Genomic DNA, 23,619 nt, shown 5'->3' with positions numbered 1-23,619 from the left:
CACTACTCCTTCGTTTTAATTAGATTATACGATAATTTTTTTTCATCTGAAATTAATTACAAAATTCTTCAATGTTTATGTCTGTAAGTGGAAAAAGTATCAGAAAGTAGAAATTGAAGCGGAACAGCGTTGGTAAAGCAATGAACGTAAAATAACGTAATTAAAACTAGGTAAGTTTGATAGTTTAAGTAATATTCATCCTATTACGTAATTAGTCGAGAAGTCAATATTAGTCAAGGTTACGCTGCTGTGAATGAGCAGTGAAGTAATTGAAAGACTAATTAAAGGAGGAAAAAGAAAGATATTCAGGAGCGAGAGATAAAATAGAAAAGGATCTTCTGTAGAAAATTATGTTTTCAAATTTCCGTTCGAGACATTTTTACATTTGATATTAAAATGTTTACATAAATGAAATTACGAATATTTTTCCATGTTGATCAGTTATTTATTATTTAATTAATTAATCAAACACTTATAAATACATTTCAAATTTCTATTGTTAACTCATACTGTTAATGCTTTATTAGTTATCAAAAAAAAAAAAAAAAAAAAAAAATTTTTTTATAAATTTTCATCTTTCGTTTAGTAAAAGTATATTGTAGTATATGAATTTCTAATAATCATTAGAACACATTAATATTTAATTAACACAATGCAAAAATTTACTGTTATAATTTCAAAAATACTTTCTATATTTTTATTGAATCATAATGAATGCGTAATTAGATTAATTATACACGATTTTTTGGAATTTCATCGAGTACTTGAGCCATACAAGGAATTAAAATCTTTATGTTGATTGTCTATAATTACGAATGTACGCGCGAATTGGGGTAACTTGACAGTGGTTGAAAATTTTATTAAAATTTCGTGCGCTCGAATGCAAAAAGGTGCACATACTCGGTAAAGGCCAGCTTAATTTAAAAGAGCTTTCGACCTACCGTCAAGAAAAAATTACACGTCACATTTTCCGCTCCAGTCCTGCTAAATTATGAAGACGCAATCAAAGTAGGCACTTGGCATACAATTAGTTTTGCGCCTCCCATCCCACGCGCTTTCCCGAGAAGCTACTTATAATTAGTTAAGCGCTCGCACATGCACGTTCACGTAAACACGCCTACTTTACTCTACGGTGCAGCAGAAATGGGAGGATTTTCGCGCGAGAAAGCGGAGAAAACGCCTGCGCATTGAACATCACACTCGGATGAAGAGGTGGAAGCGGGTTGGAGGGGCGGTGGTTGCGCGCGGGGATTCCATTATTTAACCGAGGTAGTTTAGGCGAGTATTAAGGGTTTGAGTTTATGACACCCCTCGGCTGCCTGGATTGCCTATTAATACGATATGAGCTTCGCCGTCCACCGAGCATTTCTACTCTCCCTTCTTTACTTTTCCAGTGCTTCGGTTGACTTTTTCTCTTTATTTATACCTCTCTCTCTCTCGCTTTTCTTTCTCTCTTTATACGTCTGTCTCATTCGTTCTTATATCAGCACTCCGCTTCCTTATTCCTTCTTGTACTTAGAAGATCTTGCGCCATTATCTTTGTCTCTTCTGCTTGATTCTCGCTTTCAGTTACTTTCTTTCGTATAATGTTTTTTTCACAACGCCGCTACTTGTTTCTCTCCGGTTTTTTTTTTTTTTTATTTCCGCTCTTAGTTTCGGTCTCCTTTGCACAGCTCTTTCCCCTTCCACCTTTCTTCTTTTCTTTCTCTCAAGTCGTCTTGTTTCTTTTGTCCAATTTGCATACGCTCTCGCTTTGTTTCTAGTTATTTGAAACGCGAGAATTTTCCTCTTCTTTTCGTGAAAGAGAGAGAGCGTTATTTTGCTCGGTTATCCTCTTGAATAATACAATCACTTGTTTCAAGTGAGTATCGTTTGCTTTCTTGGAATAAAATTCTTGTTTCGTGTTGTGGATATATACCCAATAAGAGAATAAAAATACATAAAATGCATATAAATATAGACCGTCAAATTTCTTATTGCGGCAATGAGCAGCAGAGATATTCATTTTTATCATTTTCTAGATAAATATTTTTAATATGAAAATTAAACATTATGGTATTATACGTGTGTAAGCTAGATTTTTTTGTCTTTGAAATTAGAAATATTCATTAAAATTTTTAGGTTGGTTTTAACATAATATTTATTGTAACTCATATTTTCATAATTAATAACTAGCTATGCATTTTTATTTTTAACTTATAAATAAATTTCATTCAATTAATTTTGTGAACGTAACTATAAATTTAGTAGAATTCAGAATTTTATAACAATTATCAATTTTACTATATTTCAATGTTTCATTTCTTGTTATTATGTAAGATAATATTAATACGTTCGTATTAATTCAACACGATTGTAATTTATAATAACACTGTGCTTTATAGTCAGTCTTCTACAACAAATAAGAATTATTTTCAAAACATTCAAAAACATTACCCAACATCGTTTAAAAGAAAATCATGATTACAGTAAAAACCAGTATTTAATTAATTCTAACTTATTTCCATTTCGCTTAAACATGTTGCATAATATATCAGGGAGTAACATGAGTGGAAAGGGTTAACTACTGATGCATGATAGGAAAAGCCAATTGAGAGCTACCACAGCGAAAGTCAACTCCGAAATTCGGGTAGGTCACTTACAGTATTTATGGCGGTGCATCCAGATGATTCTACCGTGAAAAGAGGCAGCATAAAGTTGCTAATTCCGATGTTTTTGTCTCTGATAGCACATATCATACTACTAATTTCCTCGTAGCATTTATCTCTTAACAATCCTTTTAGAAGATCAAATATACTGACAGCGATTAGATTTTTCCTATAAATTTTGGAACAATTTCAATTCAAAATTTTTCTCATAGTTTAAAAAAAATTATGCTCATTATTATTTTCATATCTTTTACGTGGTTCAATTTTTTTTTTTTTTTAATGTACATAATCACATTAATATGAGATTAATGCATGTAAAATCTTTTTATTGAATCAATATTGATCCATTAATGCTATTTTTGGGCTAAACGGTATATTACGATTTCTATTTTTCATACATAAAAAATCTTTGTAAATTGTATTCTGCATGTAATATTATTAACTTTGAATTTAGTTTAGTTTTCCAATTTTGTTTTATGTTATTAACATATTTATTAATACCGTCTAATATTATTTTATATCTTTTACAGATATTTCTTATAATTAGCAGGTACTTTTTTTTCTTTAGATGACATTTAAAATTTAGTTTAATATGATGTTTATGAACAATGTCCAATATTTTATCAATAATCTTTATTATTATTAATAATACAAATTTTTGGCATGTAATTTTTTTTTTAACTATCTAAGTTATTATAAATAATTAAATATTATTGTTTATTAGAGAATAATAAAATTTTACGGTTTCATGAATTGATAACCTTTTCATTCTCAAGCACTATTTAATAAAAAAATATAAATAATAGTAAGAGTCATAAAGTTATTTAAAAATCTCTTAAGGCAATAGTTTCAACAACAATATACCTTTAGATAAGCAAATATCTAAATATATTTGGATGGTCATATGAAATTACTAATAAAAATTAAGTTTCGAAAATTCAAAAACTACTTATAAAATTAAAAAGTGAAATATCATGTGAAATAAAGTCGATTACTTAAGCTGATCGTGTCGCCTAATGATAAGAAAGAAGTTTCTCTTAATAGAGACTGAAACCTGATTAATTAGTGAATGTGCTAGAATCGATGTGCGCTAAAGTGAGCGTACTTTCTTGCTTTTCCGATTTTGAACCCTTGGAAAATGAATAGAATGGAAGAAGAACAAGGGTAGAAAAAGGAAATTGGAAAACAAATAGGCAAGTAAAACGAAAAGAAAGAAACTAAATAAAGTCTAATTAAAGAGAAAGATATAAAGTAAAAGGAAGATAATAGTAAATTAAATACTGCTAAGATAAACAACAACAACAACAACAATAATAATGTAGTAAATTATAAAGGTAGAAAAAATAAAATGGTATGTTTCGATTTAAATTGCCGGTGATAGAAAATTAGTTTCTCAATACATTTAAAATATTGCTTTTTCTTCTTTTTGACTAATAATCTGTATGTATGTACTTTAAATATAGATAGTTTAATAAAATATTTGTACCTAATATTTATTATGTCAGTAGTACAAAAATTAGTATATAGTATGTGCATTATACATATGATAGATATTTTTCATAATGTAAGCACCGTTATTAATCTATCAAAGATTTTTGCAAAATTTAAATATATTTTTATTTAATGAAAGTATTTCGAGTCCTTCAAATAATATTTAAAAATATATATCGTTTTAGTTGAATTATCAACAATATTAATTTATTTATGGTAATAATTTCAATAATCTTTTTTTCTCTATTTATCTCATAGAACCTAAATATTGAAAATTAATAACAATCTATGTTTTTTGTTATAAATCCAAGGAAATATACTAAAAATAAAAATAGAATAAAAGTTGATGAAAAAAAACAAATACTTTGACTATAAGTGAGTTTTCTGTTTTTTCTTTTTAAGAGATTTCGCATATACATTTGAGACGTAATCGTTACGACGTATCGTAGTCAGATAAGAAAAAGATCTTCTTTTTCTAAAATGGTCTTCTTTCTTAAAACCCTGTAGGATCTTTCAAGTCACCTTATCCATCCAACAAGTCTTGGGGTAAACTAAAAGCAGAATCTCCAAGATTTTTAATATTCCATTTTTTTTTAATTGCGAACAATTATTTAATTCCCCTTTATCTTTCCTCCATTTTGATTTATAAGAAAGCTATATAAATATATGAGTTGATCTTATGAAAATGAATCATTATTTAAGAATATTTTAGAATGATTTAAAAATATATGATTTCATGTGCTTTTAAACAAAATAAATTTTTATATACGAAGTCAGATATTATATTATAAATTTAAATAGATTCTATTCTAAAAGTTAAATATTATATTGATTAAAAATATATGTTCTACACAAACTTTTTAATATAGCGTCTATATATATATTTTTTTAAAGATAAAGAGTATTGTGAAAATGCCATTGTAATTAATTAATCTTTTGAAATCATTATTTATTTCATCTATATTTACATATTTATAATTTAAAGATACACACACTATATATATATATATATATATATATATTATATATTTTAATAATATTAAATTTAAATAATATTATTTAAAGTAAAAAATAGTTTCTTTCATTTCATACAGTAAAGCTTGTAACTATATTCACAAAATATTACAGTAGTTTCATGTTCTCATTTTTTTGTGCACAATTTAAACAATCAATTTTATTAAGAGGTTTAATATATAATTTTTTATATTATAATTTTTGTAATCATTTAAATTTATCGTACATATTTTGGACAATAAAATTTTCTTAAAAATTTTCTTAAAATTTTATTTAAAATTATATAATTTATATTTATGAATTAAAATTTATTATTATTTATTATGTATATTATATTATGTAATATATTATATATATTTTTTATTAGAATAATCGTTATAAGCTTTTATCGTAATTTAATATTATCTAAATTTTTTCGTATCCTAAAAACAATTAATTAAAATGTATTAAAATATAACTTGTTAGTACAATAAACATTTGAATTAGATTTTGATAACAGCTATGACATTACTGAAATTTGATTTATTTTTACAATATAAATATATTTTATAACGTGAATAAAAAAGCTTTTAATATTTATATAATTTTTCTTAAAAATATTTAAATCACTCCTCAACTATAATAACTTTTTTTTTTAATAATCTGTAAATAATAATTCAGTTTATTGCCTCGAAACTGATACAAATCTCTCAAAGAAAAATCTAATTAAACACTCAATTTTGGTACATCATCTATTTATGTAAGATGTTTTAGTGGTCCGTTGAATTCCATATTAAAAATGAAAATATTTACTTTTGTTGAGCTAAAGTAGAAGTGACTTAAAGTACAAAAAGAAAAATAATTCGTCTCTAAACAGAGAAGTAAACATGTGTATATTGAATTGGTAAGCGAAAGAACGACGCAATGAGTTGGATGAGACTTTCTCTCGCGGAAATCGTAAATTACTCAACACCTCAATCCTTCTGAACAAATAAGATATTGTGAGTATGAAAGAAAAGGACAGTGAGAGGACTTGCGAAAAATAAATAGTTAAACCGCAGTTTGATGCAATACTAATTTAGTGTTAGTGAAGAGGGGAAAATGGGCCATTTATCAATTTCTGTATAACTAAATGTAACGAAGAAATACTAATATTAATACTATTATGTCGTTGAAGGAATTATTGAATTTCATTTTATTACATTAATTATTTTTGTACTACAAAATCATTCTACTTAATTAACAGTTATTTTAGGTTTAAACTTAAACAACGATTTAAGTATTTTAAATAATTTTTCAATTTGCGTGTTATTTGAATTATTGGAATTAATAATGAAATTGATAATTTTGATTATTAAATTATCAAATTAATATCATTGTTAGCAGGATTATTTTCGTAAATAGTATCATATTTGTTTTTAATATTAATTTATGCTTTATCTGTTTTTGATATACGTTTTATTGAATTCACATATTAATAAAGTATCTATAAAATTTTCTTGTTCCGTAATTTTACAAGTATAAAAAGTTATTTCATTTTTAAATCAGTATATATGTAAATAAATAAATTATCTAGTAAACAAAATGTTAATTATTTGAGTTGATGTAATGAAATAAAGGTAAGAAATACTGAAGATTATATAATCGTAAAATACAAAAGCCTTTAGTTTATCGTATATTATACGTATTAATGAAGACAGAACATCCACATATATAAATAATTGCATATTAAATTAATATCATATTTAATCATAAATATAAATTTTTTCTTTCAACATATTAGAAAAAATAGTAAATAGTGTGAAATTATTTTTGACATAATAATTCTAAATTATATACCTTATATGTATGTCGTATATAGTATTTCGTCGACATATATTGTTTATTTGTAACCACATTTATTTATTTTATCATTTAAGATTTAATAATTTTTACGAAATAACTATAATATACTTAATGGGAAAGTAATATATATTATATGAAGAATTATCTGATGACGATAAAATTATGCGTAGTAAACGAAACGAAATTAGTAGGTAGCAAAGAGAGGGGAAGGCCACATGCAAAGTGTAATATTCGGTCGCTTTAAATAATAATTCTCACTTAACTAACTCGGTTAAGTAGTGAGTTGTGGCTAATAATAAAGGTGTCGTCGCTTCCCTCATTTGCGGGCTCATACAGTGCTGGAACGCAGAGCAAAATTGAGATTAATAGATATGTAGGTAGATATGTTGGTAGATAGGTAGATAGATAGATAGGTAGACAGGTACATAGATGGGTAGATAGCTATATATTTGAAGAGAGATTGAGAGGGAGAGGGGGGGGTAGTGAGAGAGAGAGAGAGAGAGAGGGAGAAAATTGATATTAGGAGAAACAGAGTTGTTACCTAAAGTCAATTTAACGCGGAATGAGTTCATAATATGTAGCATCGTACCATCATCCATTTGTCTCTAATCTATCCATGAATTGTTGCCCTCTATCTATGTTGATATCCTTCATTACATTTTCGAGATTGTATAGATATTTTATTGAATTTTTTAAATGCAAGGCATGAATGCATAATAAATTACAAAATGAATACATCTTTACAATTTGCTTTCTATTGCGAACGTGCATGTAACGAAATTGCATATGTATTATGCGTGCAGTTCTGTGTGAAATAAATATGGAAATAAAGTATAATTGAGATTAGATGGTATTATATATAATGTAAATATCAGATTATTTGAATCGTCATTAATACTATTATAAATCATTCCAATTTTATAATTTAAACAGGATATACTCACTATACTATACTAGTCTGTAATTATTCATCCAGACTGTTTATATAATAATAATTTAAATAAAAATATTGTAATATAAAGAGAAATATAAATAGAAAGTGTAAATATAGTGTAAAATGTATAAATAATAATATAAAGTGTGCAATTGAATTTTAATATAATATCTCATCGATTAATTTATTTTTAAAAACCAATTATTTTCTGAACTAAGTACCTCTCCATTTAATTCATATGTAAATAATTGAATTTTTCCAACTGAAAAGTTTAAATTATGAAATATTTAAAAATATTAAACTTTAATAGTTAAACATTGTGCAATTAGATAATGAAAGTTTAAAAATTTTTCGCAATTTAATATTTTTGTGCTGTAATATATGATATTACGTGGACATGTATTCGTGTTATTTAAATTAAAATTTTTTTATTAAAAATAATTATAAAATTAAAAAATATCAAATTATTATTCTATTATAAGTAGCTTTCGATAGACAAGTATATTTTAAACTTATAAAAACATATGAAATATACAATTTCATTATTATATGCAACTATATTTAAGCATAATTAAATTATACTTTAATTGTTAATGCGACTATCATGAATAGCGATGTAAATATCAGTTTGTGAAAGTATTTTGAGTTTTGTGTAAAGTCTGTCTTGTTGAAAATTATTAGAAATATATTCTCACATATTTGGGCTTCCGACTTACATGAAGTGTCACAGTCATGTATCAATAGGAAACCATATGGGCGTATTTTTACGACTCCCAAATGCGTGTTACTGCTACGCCTATTAGAAAGTTGCTCACTGAAGCTGCGGTGCAATTCAGAAGCAGCTTAAAAATAAAAAAGGGAGAAAAAAACGAGCAAATAGAAGGAACGAAATAAAAAGTTCAATCCCCTCATTCGATAGATGCAAAATAGCTGCCGCAATCGAAACCCAGGCACCATTCAACAGTGATAGGATTTTCTCACTAACGTGATCTAGTAAGAAAATTATTTTGAAATATTAAAAATTATATAGTTTAAAAAAATTCACTAATAAATTACTATTTTATATTATAGATTCTTAGAATTTATAGAAATGATTGTCAATAATTAGCGGCGCACTTATGGTTTAGTCATGTTTACCGTATTACTGTAAAGTGATAGTATACTTATAACTTTAAGTTAACAGTACGAGATAATTAAATAGTAAATGTACTTCGATAAACTAACATATATATACTGCGCATACAATTTATCGAGCAAACTTTATTTTTTCATTATTAATAATTATTATAGCATAATAAGAAAGTAGTGTTTCAACTATTTTGGCTCAATTAAATTCGAAATTTTTCTAATTATCTTATGTATTTGATACTGGCAGTAAAAAAAACCTTGAAAAAAGATAATTTCAGTAAAGCCAGGCTAATAATGGCTTACACATGTGATATATGAAAGTTGTCAGAAGCAAAGAGTTTGAAGAATTAAAATGGTTTAGATCTACTCAGTAGTCATAAGTCCTGAATTTATTTTCAATAAAGACGTATTTTTTAAATGCTAAAAACTGTTGTGGAAATTTCTTTTTATATAAGTCTTAATTTCTGTTATATAAGTTATATATAAAATAGTTAAGTAATATATATATATAGATACTTTACGATTCTAAAAACCTTTTTATAATTGATCGAGTATTAAATATTAGTTTTTTTTTTTTTTTTTAAATTAAATATATTTAATTAAAATATTAAAACTACCTTTGAAACTTTCATTCTTTTAATTAGTAATTATTATTATAAATGAGACTAATTTCTTTTTTTAATCTTCCGATTTCTTACAAATCTTATTAGATTAAATATCATGTGCGAATTATGTGCAATAATATTGATGTGACGCGTGTAGTATGTAAGATGAAACTATCTTTGTTATATACGAATAATAAATAGCTATTTATTCTAATTGAATATATTTATTGTAATAAATAAAAGAGTATTGAATTGCCCTATCATATAGTTAATTTCATTGGTGATCCTCGATTTAACCGATGCTTTGTCATGTTCCATTGCTTGTTCCTGATAGTCTCTTATTACCCTTTCTCTTTCAATACACATACATACGAGAATCCACACACATTCATAAACATTACTTCTTCTTTGACTTGATTACTGTATAGCTTTTTGATTGCTCGGTACCCTTTTCGTTTCTATTTGTAATGTATCGTCCTATGAATTTACAATTTTTTATACTATTTAACGAGATTATTATTTTTCTTGACTAACATTTATCTTCATGAACTTTTTATGACCATTTTTTATTTGGTGATACATGATGGGTAGATGGGTAGCCGTAAAATTCGCTCTCTATCTTTATCTGACTTCGTTTTTTCAGTTAACCAATCTCTTTATCCTTTACTATTCTGTAATTTTCTCTCTTGGTACGTCCAGATCCAGTACATATCTATCCATCTACTTATAGTGTACACGACCGTACTTACTCTTTCCAGCATAGCCCCTGGTGTTCGTAGGACTTGCGTTGAGTGGTAAAAGGGTAGATAGATACACGGTACGGTATTAGTAGGTATTAGGTGTTGGCCTGGGAACGAGTGCACGTGCTCAAGTGTTCGGCTGGCAATGTGGAGGTGCGCATAGCACTGTGTTCCCTATCTTCCCCGCCTCGTGTACGGATAATTCTTTAAGTGCTTCCTTACTACTTCATCCCCGCCCGATCTCGACATCCCTTAGCTACTGTCTAGGAGCATCCTGTACTTTTCTCACTTTCTACAATTCCTCTCGTTGACTTCATCTCTGTTCTTCTTTTGCTTTCAGACGAGACTTCAGTTGCTTGGTCTTTCGTCTTGCCGTCAAAACGATCCTTTGTACGTTGTTTTTCTTTTCTGCGTCCTCCTTGCTGATGCTCCGATCTATTTTTGACTTGTCATCGTCTATCCCATCCATTCTGTCGATACAATATTTTCTTTTGTCTCTATTGTTGTGTTTCTTCTGCTCGAGTAAAAAGCCAATGATATCCTAATTAAGTTAATTCGTATTTTACTTAGAAATCCATTTCACGAAATGATGCTAATCCCTATTTAATTTTAATTCCTTTGCATCAATGAATACATTTTTTAATTAATAAATTAAAGATGAATAGACTTAAATATATAACGGTGGAAAACATTTTTAAAAGTTATTTTAACAATGATCGTTTATTATTTATATGGCTTTGGTAATTTTAATATACATTTAGATATTATTGAATTCTAGAATTGTGTAAGGAGTAAAATATTAAAATAATAACAGTAAAATTTTATAAAAAAAATTTTGAATTAATAAAAGATTAACGAATACGTACTTATTTTGTCTTGTTTCTATTAATGTTTGATACCTTACATATATATATATATATATATATATATATATACTGATCTGAAAAGAAACTTTTAATTTCTTAAAAGGAGATTTTAATCGTATCTGAGTAATAAAAATATACCCATTTTTATTCAAGATTACTTATATATATATATATATATATATATGTATATTCTTATTCATACATTACGCGCATGCGCGTGCACAGATACATATTTGTCCAAAAAAGAGAGTCAATTCACCCTAACATCTTTCGATTGCCAAGCGGCTTTTTTAGAGTTTCAGCAACGAAACTTTCTTATCCCCAGGGCGAAAAGACACACCACTCGGCAATCCCAATTTTTCCGCGCCTCGGTGCTCACTATATATCTTGCGGGACAAGGAAAACAACACACTGTCAAATGGTGAGAGCGAGCGAAAAGGAATAAAATGCAGGCGGGAACGAGGAAAAAAGTGTACGGTTGGGAGATGAGATGCGAAAAGTGTGCGACGAGACGCTTCTTTCCTAAAAGCAGTTTCGCGGCAACAAGAAAAGCTCCTGCGTGATCTTTTTATCCTTCTCTTTCGCTCTTATTAACTCCTCCTTTCTTTCACTTACTCACTCACTCTACCTCCTCTCTTAAAATATATTTATCTCTTTCTTTCGCAAGACAACAAAGAATATCTCACACCCGCCAGGGAAACATGTCTGCACTCACAGTTAGCATAAAAAAATAGTTTAGTCTAAAAGGTTAATACTAGTGAACATAATGCCATATCGAAAAACATCATTAATAACACAGTAAATATAATTGTTAATACTACATAATTTTTAATGTAACTATTAAATAGTACCGTTATCTTATTATAATAAATTATTAATATAATAATCAATATAAAAAATGTCAAAATCATGTTTAATACATATCGTACATAATTCATACTTAATATTGCTTGATAACTATTATAAGACTATGATGTATTGTCATATATCATGTATTATAATTTTTATAAATAACATCTGAGGAAATTTTTTTAATCCATATTAAAATATATTTTTAACAAATTCATAATAAAAATGTTTTAATGTATGTATATATATATATATATATATATATATATAAATTGTTTTTAAAAATTAATTAAAAAATTTAATCAAATTGAAGTTTTAATTATTTTATATACTATTGAACCTCTGTTACGGGTACCTATTATAAAATTAATGCTAATTTTTAGTAAATCAAGCTGGACCTTTTTATCCTATGCCTCCAATTCATATGTATGACAATAATTGAAAAGCAGAGGCAGCCGATTGTACAAATGACAGTGTTTTGTCGTTTTGGTACGTGTACATAATTTTAATCGCGTGTTTCATAGTAAAGTTAAAATAATGGCATTGTTAAGTACATCCTATATCCATGTACAAGATATGTGTGTGCGCTGGTGTGGGCGCGCGAGTTTTTGTGTGAGCACGTATAGGCATGTGCATAGGTGTTGCGAGAAAGGCCGTAATGCAATTTTATCTCTCGGTGCGCCACGTAGCATTAACGGACAGAATATACAAGAGGCTCGCACTGGCGTAAAAAATGCGATCGTATTGTCTATTACAACTACAAACTCGTTTACATTGGCGCTCTCCGAATGTTTTATATCCATATTTCGTGTCCCGTATTTTTTTCATAGCGTTTGCAACAAAAATTTATTGTTAATTATTTTCTGCGAGATGCACGCGCGGATTTTTAGCCGAATGAACTTTACAGCTTCAAGTAAAGTCGATAACAATTAGTAATGTTGTCCGCTTTTCTTTTTATGTAGATCAAAATATAATTACTTATTTTTATCTTTTCAATCTTACCAGTACAATTTTTTACTTTAAAATAAAAATTAAATATTAAAGTAATTTAAGCATTTTTAAATATGACGGATGTGTTATTATCGATAAATAAATAATTGCATCGAATATTTTATACTTCCGATTATACGTTATTGTTTGATTAGTAATCTTTTTTATTATAAAAGTATGTTAAGTTTAATTATATTTATTTTAATATCTAGCTATTTGAATCTATCTTGGAATAAATTTTTTAATACTATTAAATTAAAATTTTGTTCAATGTTTTTATATTTTTAGAGTTATAAATTATTTAAATTATTATGAATTATATATTACATATAAATTATTTTTATTACGTAGTTACTAAACGTATATATAGATTTTTAATTTATTATGCATTATGGTTGCGTTTGTTTATTTACTATTTGCTTAGTTACAAAATTCCTTACAAAAAATCCCAATAGCGTTATGAAGGAATTATTTATCTTATATATTATAGATAAGTTTATAAATGTAAATTAAATTTTATTCACGCATTGAAACTAAATACTATATTTTAATAGAAGTATTAAGATGTTTTATTCATAAATATTTAATAAATTAATGATAATTTTCAATTAATTATTTAGTTTAATGTCTGAATATCGACAAAGTATAACGAATTTGTACGGCTATACATGTATGTAAGTGGGAATATGTGCGCGCACACCTGTTTATGAGAAAGAGAGAGAGATAGAGATAGAGAGAGAGAGAGAGAGAGAGAGAGAGAGAGAGAGAGAAGGAAAGAGGGAGAGAGAGAATGAAGTGAAAACAAGTAATATCGAGCATATCGCGACAATTTTCAGATGCAGTGATTCGCCTCCGAATTCAGGGGGGACTTAGTAGGTGTTAGGTATGAGAATTATATGGATACGGTACTGCTATAGTAGCGGTTTGTAATATTATGATAACCCATCCCTTAACGTCTCTTCCTTTGTCCTCCTCACTCACTTTCTCTATTTCTCATCGTCCTTCTACCATCCGAACGCCATAGCTATAAAGTTAACCATCCTCTTTCAGCCGCCATGATGTCGGGAAATATGATTATTGTTATTATTTGCTACCCTTCGTAGTTCCTGCAAACCATCGCGACCGACCAAGAGTTTTGCTTTTGCGGCTTCTACACAGAGTAGTCTATGACAGGATTGCGAGTATGTACAGTTGTACTAAAAATTTAAAAATCATCATTTAAAATTTTTTCAATTTTTGTGAAAATTTATTTAACATTTGTTTTCAACAGCTATGAATTTTCTAATGTGGAACAATTTACATTTTTAAACTAAAAATTTCACTATGGTAAGCTTATATTAATGTAAAAAAAGATTTCACATCTTATTTCAAATTAATCTTTAACACTAGATACATAAAATATGTAGATATTGAAAATTGTTATAAGCACTAATTTTAAATATAAAATTCTTCAATGACTGTTGCGCAATTGTAGATCAAGTTCAATGAAAGATTCAGAATCAATTCAAAATGAAATTTTATTTTCAAATATTAGATTAAATATTCCAATGAAATTGTAAAGTTAGAACAATAAATTTAAATTTATCTTAAAAAGGAAAGGAAGAATTTTGTCAATATAGTTACAAGTAACTAACGGAAGTAACATATTTCGTTCAATGTACATTAGAAATAATTTTCCTTCATTACGTTTGTATTATCGAATGAAGTAATGGACTTTAAACATTATCATTTTTCCATACGTTTCAATAATTTAAAATTTTTGAAGGGTATTGTACTGGCATTGCGTAGCTGTGTGTATGCGTGTAGTCACCGCGCGCGCGCGCGCGCCAATAGAAGTGGCTTCTCTTGCATGCTTATTGGCTGCCGAATCGTTGCCTCTCATTTCTTGCCTCCCGCGCTTCCTGCATTATCCACTTTGCAAGATACCGTCATTTTCATCTATCCTTATCCTATCTCCACCATCGCGTTTTTGAAACCTCTATTGGAAGGGTTAAAATGAAAAGAGCGGATCAAAGTGAAGGATTGGTTGACTACATTGAATTATAATAGCGAAACCTCTAGATTTAATAGATTTAAGCTAAATAATTAAATCTATGGGACTTTAACAATGTTTATTAATATAAATTAAAATAAATAGCACGGTTATAAGATGAGTAATTTAAATAAATGTGATTCTTAGATTACTTTTTTAGTTACAACTTATAAAATGAGGAAACCTTATTTCATCAGGTTCACAGGTTTGTTAATATTTAATATTGACTTAATAATAAAATCAACAAATTTTTTCTATAAAATGAAATAATATTTAATTGTAACTTATAAAATTAATTTATTAGTTATTTATTATTAAATCGTTTACTTAATGTTTATTTTATGTTTTCACTCAATTTATTATTTTAACTACATACTGCATTTAATTGGCCAAATGATTAAATTGTTTGCTATAAATGATTTCATGGTTGTTTCATATTGTAAATAATATTATAAATCATATTGTAGATTTCATATTGTAAATAATAATATCTATTAAAGTTGTAAGAACTGTTTAAATCTCCCCGTTTATACGATTGAAATTTATTTTCAGTGTATTTAATAATATTAATTTGGTTGTTTAGAAAGCTAAAAAAAAAAGTATTTTTATCAGTCAAGTATGAAAAAATAATTAATGTTATACTTTATATATTTCTAAATAACAAAACAATGATGATATATTTCAAAAATATTAATTTTATATGAAATCGTTACATCATTTTCGTCATCATTATTAAAATATTTATAACATATATATATATATATATATATATATATATATATATATAATGTTAACTTGGGAATTAATCAGGATTTTTACTTTTTTACTATTTTTAGTTAATCAATATTTATACTTATATAATTATTTCGTAACGGCTAATATATAAACCAGTTCAAGATTTTATTTATTGTTGTTAGCGATACCAAAATCAAGAAAAACGCATACATATGCGAGTGATCTTTTTGCTCAGACTTTGGACTTTTTACTCATTTTGACTACGAGTATGACACACCCACACATTCATAATGTCCAACCCCTATCTTTCCTCATTTTTATTTTATCTTTTTGGTTATGTTGGGAGGGGCTTAAAAAGTGTTTTATCGACCATAGATATATTATACTTTTTTCTCATGTGGAAGAATGAACGACGTCGACAACGTTACCGAATTTATTCGTAGATTCCTGACATTAAAATGGAGTTAAGTTCTAGATATTTTGTCAGAATGTATCGGTGCGTATGTGGATGTTAATACCTCTTTTATTTTTAGGGAATGTAACCGATCAAATTTAATCGACCTTAAATCTATCCGGAAGTTTGCACTTTTTGGGTATGTACTTTTCAAATATTATATGCAAAAAATAATTATCCTTTGAACGTACAGTGTTAATTTTTTAATTTATAATATTTAATTTAATTGGAATTAGTACTCAGTAATTTAATTCATAATTTTATTTTATATTTTTAAATTATGAAAATATAACGTTTTAAATATATTTGATCAAACACTATTAATATTCGTTAGTGAGAAATTATTATTAATAATATGATTATATACTTAAATTTTAACTGTATATTTGTATAAAGTTTAAAGTCTGATAAAATAAAGAGTATTTACATAAAACTGTACATAAATCTTATAAAAAGTGTAATGTAAAATTTCATATTGTTGTTTAAAAAAAAAAAAAAAAGAAGCAAACTAATTAGCACGTAAAAAGACGTTTAGTTAATTGATTTTAAATCACATTTTCTTCTTAAGTTTTGTATTTTTTTACTTTTCGTTACTTTTTCCTCTTTCTTTTCTTTTCAAATATAAAGCTTTATTATTAAGAGTCTAAGACAGTAGGGAGTTACTTAATTGGTTTTGGGTAATTATTTCATTAAGTGTGAAGATGGTGGATGGAATACTTAATAGGAATTCAAGCGACAGAAACCTTTAAGAAAGAAAAAAAAACTGGCTGTCATAAGGTTTCTATGTATGCCACTAGAAAAAATTGTGAAATCATCATGGAGTATGATAATTACACTTGATTGTATGATAATAATAACTACAGGGAGAGAAGAAGAGAGAATAAAAAGTAGTGTAGGACTCCAAATATTACATTAAGGTCGATTAAAAATATCTATGTATAAGACATATAATTGGTTAACCTTATATTTAATTTATCTTTCGTTGTAAAAATTTATTAATTAAAATTAAAATTAAAATTAATACTTCATTTATTAATTTCAAGTGCAATTAAAAAAAAAACTTAATTTTATAAAGTATTTAGTTGATAAAAGGAAAGATAGTTGATTGTATATAATCACTTTATTATAAAATAGTTTAGATATAGGAATACAATACAGGAATTTTTAATATAATGTATTCACCAATATAAACGTTATTTCTTACAAATCGTCTTTTTATGCTTTTCCAATAATCCAACTCTATTTAAATATTTTATACAATATTCCAGTTATAATTAATATTTATGATTGGTTTTGTAGTAAGAGTTCAAAGAGAATCCATACAAATTCATTATTTAGTTTAAATTTAGTTTATTTTTCTAAATGATTTTATATGTATATATATATATATATATATATATATATATGGAATGAACAATAATAAATAATTAACCTATTACATTTGAATAAAAAATATACAAAATATTATTCTTTTATTTAAACATATACGCGTTATATACTTATATATCCGCATATAATGTAGAATATAAGGTAAAATAACACTTGTATATATAATTAAATATAAAAACAATAGCTTGTATATTTGTTATTTTATATTGTTTGAGTGGCTAAGTGGTAATGTTATTATTAGATCATTAAATATTGAAGCCGGAATATATAAAAAAAAGATAAAATATAGACGTTCAAAATAAAAAATATTAAAAGTGAATATTAATCTTATGCCTTTTTTATTTCAGCACTTTATTTCATAATAATCTGTTAAGAGTTTTCGTGATTTCATAAAATATTTGAAAGTCCTATAGATTATATTACAATTATTAAAAAATGTAAAAAAAAACTTGCACTTGATAATTGCATCAAACTATTTCCCTCTTTATGTAATTATAATTTGTGAACTTTATAAATTACTATAAGTATTGAAAGTCTATATTATTATTTTATCATTATAGACAATTTACATTTTATAATATAATTTTTATATAATAATATCATTTTATAATATAATATAATATAATTTATAATATAACTTTTCATTTTGTTGCTTTTTGAAATTATTTTAATTGCACTATAAATTATATTGTACAAAAGACTAATTTTACTGTAATTAATTGTGAATGATATTATACGAAGTTTTATAGAATTATATAATCTATAAATAATGTTTAAATTCATCTTGTGGTAATAAATTTTATGCATAGCTTATATAAAAATATTCCTTTATATACGAAAGTAAATATTACAAAATATTTATATTAATAATAAAATTTTAAATGTTATACATATAAATTTAATAATATTCAATAAGTGTGTTTACTAATAGTCAAAGATATTAATTATATTTTACTCGCATAAGTACACGCATACACAAATACAGACATGTATAGTTATAATATTTAATTCTTACATAAAATATTAAATGTATTAGGTTTATTATTATGTTTATATAGATTATATAAAGAATAGGGAAAGTCATTCCGGATCATTGTTTGAAAGTATATTCTATTTTATTATAGTGTGGATAATATTCAGTTTATTACAAATACCATTAATTATAACAGATCCTCGCTAATTGATTTCGATAATCGATTTACATTGACTTTGAGCTTGATACAAATAATAATAATATTTCAATTGTAATTTCCGTCTTTCCTTCTTGTGATCATCGTCGATCGAAGATTTTGAAAATTTTTTAGTTAATTTGACCGGTGTACGATATTCTCATTTTAATTTAAAAATGATGAAAAATTGAAACATTATAGTTATTCTAATACGTACACGTTTATAAGATTTTTCTTTACATACTTTCGTGTATCCTTCGAATATTAAAATGGCTTTCATATTTAGACTATAGAGAAATCTATTTGTTAATAACATTATACAGATATTTGCTGTATCTCATATACTTGTTTATGTCATGTTTCTATATGATATACTTCTAGTTGTTACACAATATTATTGGATATTTTAAAATGTATGTATGTAGAGTCGAAATTGACTTTTCATCGTTTAATATATTATCTGTGGTCTTATTTTTGTTAAATCTACATTAAATATTTATCATTTATTAAAATCTATTTATTTTATGTCATATAATGATGCTATAACAATATTGTTTCTAAAATTTTTAAAAAAATTAGCATTACATCATTATTGATTATTATTAATAAATTAATTATTTACTCTATTACAATTGTATTTATTAAATATAAGATTTTAGTTTAATAAACATAAATTTTTCAATGAAATAATATTGTTACTTCGTAGATGAATTAAAATAAAAATTTTTTTCAATTGAATTGTTTTTTAAAATCTTGAAAAGTCATATATATTATATTTTTATTTGATTAGTTAGGTAGGTAAATATTTGTTTAATACGAATTAGCCATACCATTTAGTTTGGAGTTTCATTGTTTTCTTGCATTTTACCATTAGACTTTGAATCGATAATAAATTCGATGTAGAAATTCAAACAGATTCATTAATATGAATCGAACAATTTACAAAATTCGGTATGTGCAAATGGGTTGAAATACTGTTTGAGTATGTGTTCCTATGATCACAGATCTTCCATATTATGCGGAAAAGGAGCATCTATTATTCGAAGAGAGGTAAAGAAAGAAGAATGGAAGTGACAGGAGGAAGAGAAAATGGAAGCGCAGTTGTGTGCGTGTAAGAAGTGAGTATACTCATGCGTGTGTGAAGCACGTAAGCAAGAGTAGTCGAGCGGCAAATTGTCCGCCATCTTATCCACCTTATGTACCTTACCTCGCACAATCATCATCCCCCATAATTCCTACTCACCCTTTTTTCTTATCCTTTTATTATTTTTTTCGTCTTTTGGTTTTTAAGTTCACACTTTATTCTACTTACTATTATACATACTTATTATTCTACTTTTCATTTATCTTTAATATACATTTTTAATCGATGTTCAGAGTAAATTTGCATGATAATAGATCTTATCTTTTATATATTTATTTCTTAGTCCTAACTTGAATTAATTATGAAAAAAACTTGCAACAATTCATATAATTAAAAAAATATTTTTATATTGTCTACTGAATGTTTTTAACTAGGTTTCCATTCACATACTAAAGTATATGAATTTATATTTGCATTAAAATCTTGTCTTATTTATGTATTTTATTTAACAATAGGATGCTATATAATGATTATATTATATGTTATATAATATTATTACGTAACATGATCTAACGCATGTGACAATAACATAATAAAATAATATAATTGATAATTAATCTTAAGTAACGGAAGTATTAATACAAATAGTAAAAATATTTGTGTAATTAATTCTAACAATAGTAACTTGTATAATTAAAAGACAATAAGAATTATATTATAAGCAATATTAAATAATCACAATTATATTTTTAGAATAAAAAAATAATGGTGTTAATAACAACAAAATATATAATTTGATTATAATTAATGTTAAAAGATATCCAATGAAAATTATATCTTTATTATTGCATAATAAGATAAGAAATTTTGTATTGATTACAAGCGTCTTGTAAATTCAAATTAATTAATTATATTAATAATTAAAAATATGGTTATTTTTTAAAATATTATTATTTACAGAACAAGTAAAAATATTATATGAACACACACACGCACACACGCGCGCGCGCGCGTACATATATATATATATATATATATATATATATATATAAATGTATATTTTATACTAATGTTAAACTACAATTCATTCATAAAATAATTAAAATTTCTAATTTTTTCAAATTTACCCGGGTTGAAATAATTCTTTCTGTTTTACCAGCAGATCATAACTTGCAGAACTATATGAACAGTTGAAAATTAACTTCGATCTCTGATTGGTGAAAATAGTAGTAATGTTTGACGATTGAGGAAGTGTTTATATTTTCACATTCAGTAGAAAATCCAAATGCAAAATGTTACCTTTTTGTCGTCAATTTAAACAACAAATCTTAAATATAATACGATTAAATGCTGATATTTCCTATCAAAGCCAACAAATTCGCAATTATTGGAAACCAGTTAATGTACCAAAACCTGGCGTTAAGGGTAAAAGTTACCGGAGAATTGTTCACTTTAAAGATGAATATACCGTTGAACCTTTAGAGGTTACGAACCTTGCCGGAAGGGATCCAGTAACAGGTAATAATTCTACTAAGCAATTACTTTTTAAAGTATTTTAATTTTCTTTATTAAAAAAAATAATTTTATCCTGCAAGAATTTTTTATGTTACTTTTTTAATAATTTTCAAAGTGTTTAAAGATTCAATTTGGTTTTTGTCGGTAAGGTAGGACATTTATATTCCAGAATCCAAAATCTCAATTAGAAATTATAAATATGAGTGGTAAATCATTTATTTATTGTATATTTTATATTAATTGATTTAAGTTTATTTAGCTTACGAAATAAAAATATTAAATAATTATAAACTCATTCAAATAACTATACAGATATTTAACGTTATTTAATTATAAATATTTTAAAAAATTTTATAAATAAAGATCCTGCTACATCTATTTTTATAATTCTGTTTATATGTATTGTTTAAATAAAATTTAAGAAGATTAATTTTCTTGTATATACAGGTAGAGTTGTATGCAAAGGAATTGGTGGTGGAATAAAACATAAATATCATTGGATCAATTGGCATAGAGATGGACCAACTGATTTGAATGAAAAACCAAAAGAAGAAGAAGTTTTAAAAGTATTTAAAGATGGTTGTAGAACTAGTTATGTAGCTTTAGTTGGATCTGGTTCAGAATTAAAATATATACTGGCTACTGTCAATATGAAAAAAGGAGATATTCTAAAAACACATAAAGGAATACCTAGAATACCGGTTGTTGCTTCTGAAGGAGATGCATATCCTCTTGGGGCTCTTCCTATAGGAACAATAGTTCATTGTATTGAAAAATTTGTTGGAATTGGTGGATTTTTAATTCACGCAGCTGGCACTTTTGGTACTATTACTAGCAAAATAAATGATAGAGTGATAGTGAAAGTACCTAGTAAGAGAGAATTTAATTTAGATCAACATTGCATGGCAGTGGTAGGTCGAGTATCCAACGAAGAACATCATAATATTCCTGTTGGTAGTGCTCAAAAAAATCGTGAATTAGGTAATAGACCAAGAAGTGGATTATGGCATCGGAAAGATGGAAGGCATGGGCGTAAAATTAGACCAACACCACCTATTAGACGTTTCGATCCTTATTTACCAAAATCGGACGATACTATACAGTTATCTCTGAATGGTTTATAAGATTTACTTTGCGAATAATATGTATGTTAAATGAATTATTCTTTTTCAAGAAAATTTTGAGTAATACAATATGAAATATATTTCAAAAATATAAAAAATATTTTCTTTTTGTGTTGTTACTAGATTTTCTATATTATATTAATGTAATAAATTTCGTAATTTATTATTGTATTTTATTTATAAATTATCTTATATTTATATATTTATTATATTATTATATTTATATTATTTTTTATTTGTGTTTAAATATTTTATAAACTATTACAATATAAATTAAAAAAAAAAAAAAAAAAAATAAATAAATAAATAAAAATAAAAATTTTAAAATATTTATCGTTAGAATGAAACATGCAAATATTTAACATTATTTATTATGCAGAATAGAAAAATGAATTTTAGTAATTAAAAAATTGTATTTTATATAATGTTTATAGAATTATAAATGGTATATTCCATAATTCATTTGAAATTCTTTCGTTTAATTCATCAATATTACAGTTTCTATTATTTTTTGCAAAATTCAAATTGAAATATAGTTAAAAAATTTTATATTTTTAATTGATTTTATCTATATATACGGAATAAAATGTTTGCATATTAGTTAAAATTTTGAAATATAATGTATTATTAATAAAATTATTTTTTATAAATGTCAATATTTCAATTAGTAACTATAAACTTTGAGTAAAAATTATAATAAATTGAATATAAATATTAAAACAATCATGTAAGAAAATTGCTATAAGTATTTACATTCATATAAATTTATTGGCATAAATTAAACTATCTTAAAGGATTATCACATTTCATAAAAATAAAATTTATCCTTTCATTTATCCAATTAAATATTACAGGAAAAACGTATTTACTCATGTTAAAGTTGGAAAATATTCTATGTATTTAAATTTGATGTGTTGATTAACAATAAATATTAATAATGTATGTATTATGTACAAAATTTATGTTAAAATTATTAAAATATTAACAAAAATAAATAGCATTTCTTTCCATTCGTTTAATTGGATATA

General features: G+C 25.5%; 1 protein-coding gene across 1 annotated transcript; it reads left to right on the top strand.

Annotated features, from left to right (window-relative positions):
• The first annotated feature begins 21,183 nt into the window (after nt 1-21,183).
• mRpL2 (mitochondrial ribosomal protein L2) lies at nt 21,184-22,668 on the top strand. Its single transcript, XM_011506867.1, has 2 exons — nt 21,184-21,470; nt 21,915-22,668. The coding sequence occupies exons 1-2, from the start codon at nt 21,245-21,247 to the stop codon at nt 22,589-22,591; spliced, it is 903 nt and encodes a 300-aa protein (XP_011505169.1). The 5' UTR covers nt 21,184-21,244; the 3' UTR covers nt 22,592-22,668.
• Nucleotides 22,669-23,619: the final 951 nt, after the last annotated feature.

The sequence above is a fragment of the Ceratosolen solmsi genome, unplaced genomic scaffold (genome assembly GCF_000503995.2).
Source record: "Ceratosolen solmsi marchali unplaced genomic scaffold, CerSol_1.0 scaffold6, whole genome shotgun sequence".
NCBI classification, from domain to species: Eukaryota; Metazoa; Arthropoda; class Insecta; order Hymenoptera; family Agaonidae; genus Ceratosolen; species Ceratosolen solmsi.
The sequence above is the reverse complement of the archived record's forward strand: the minus strand, read 5'-3'. Positions and strand labels throughout refer to the sequence as shown.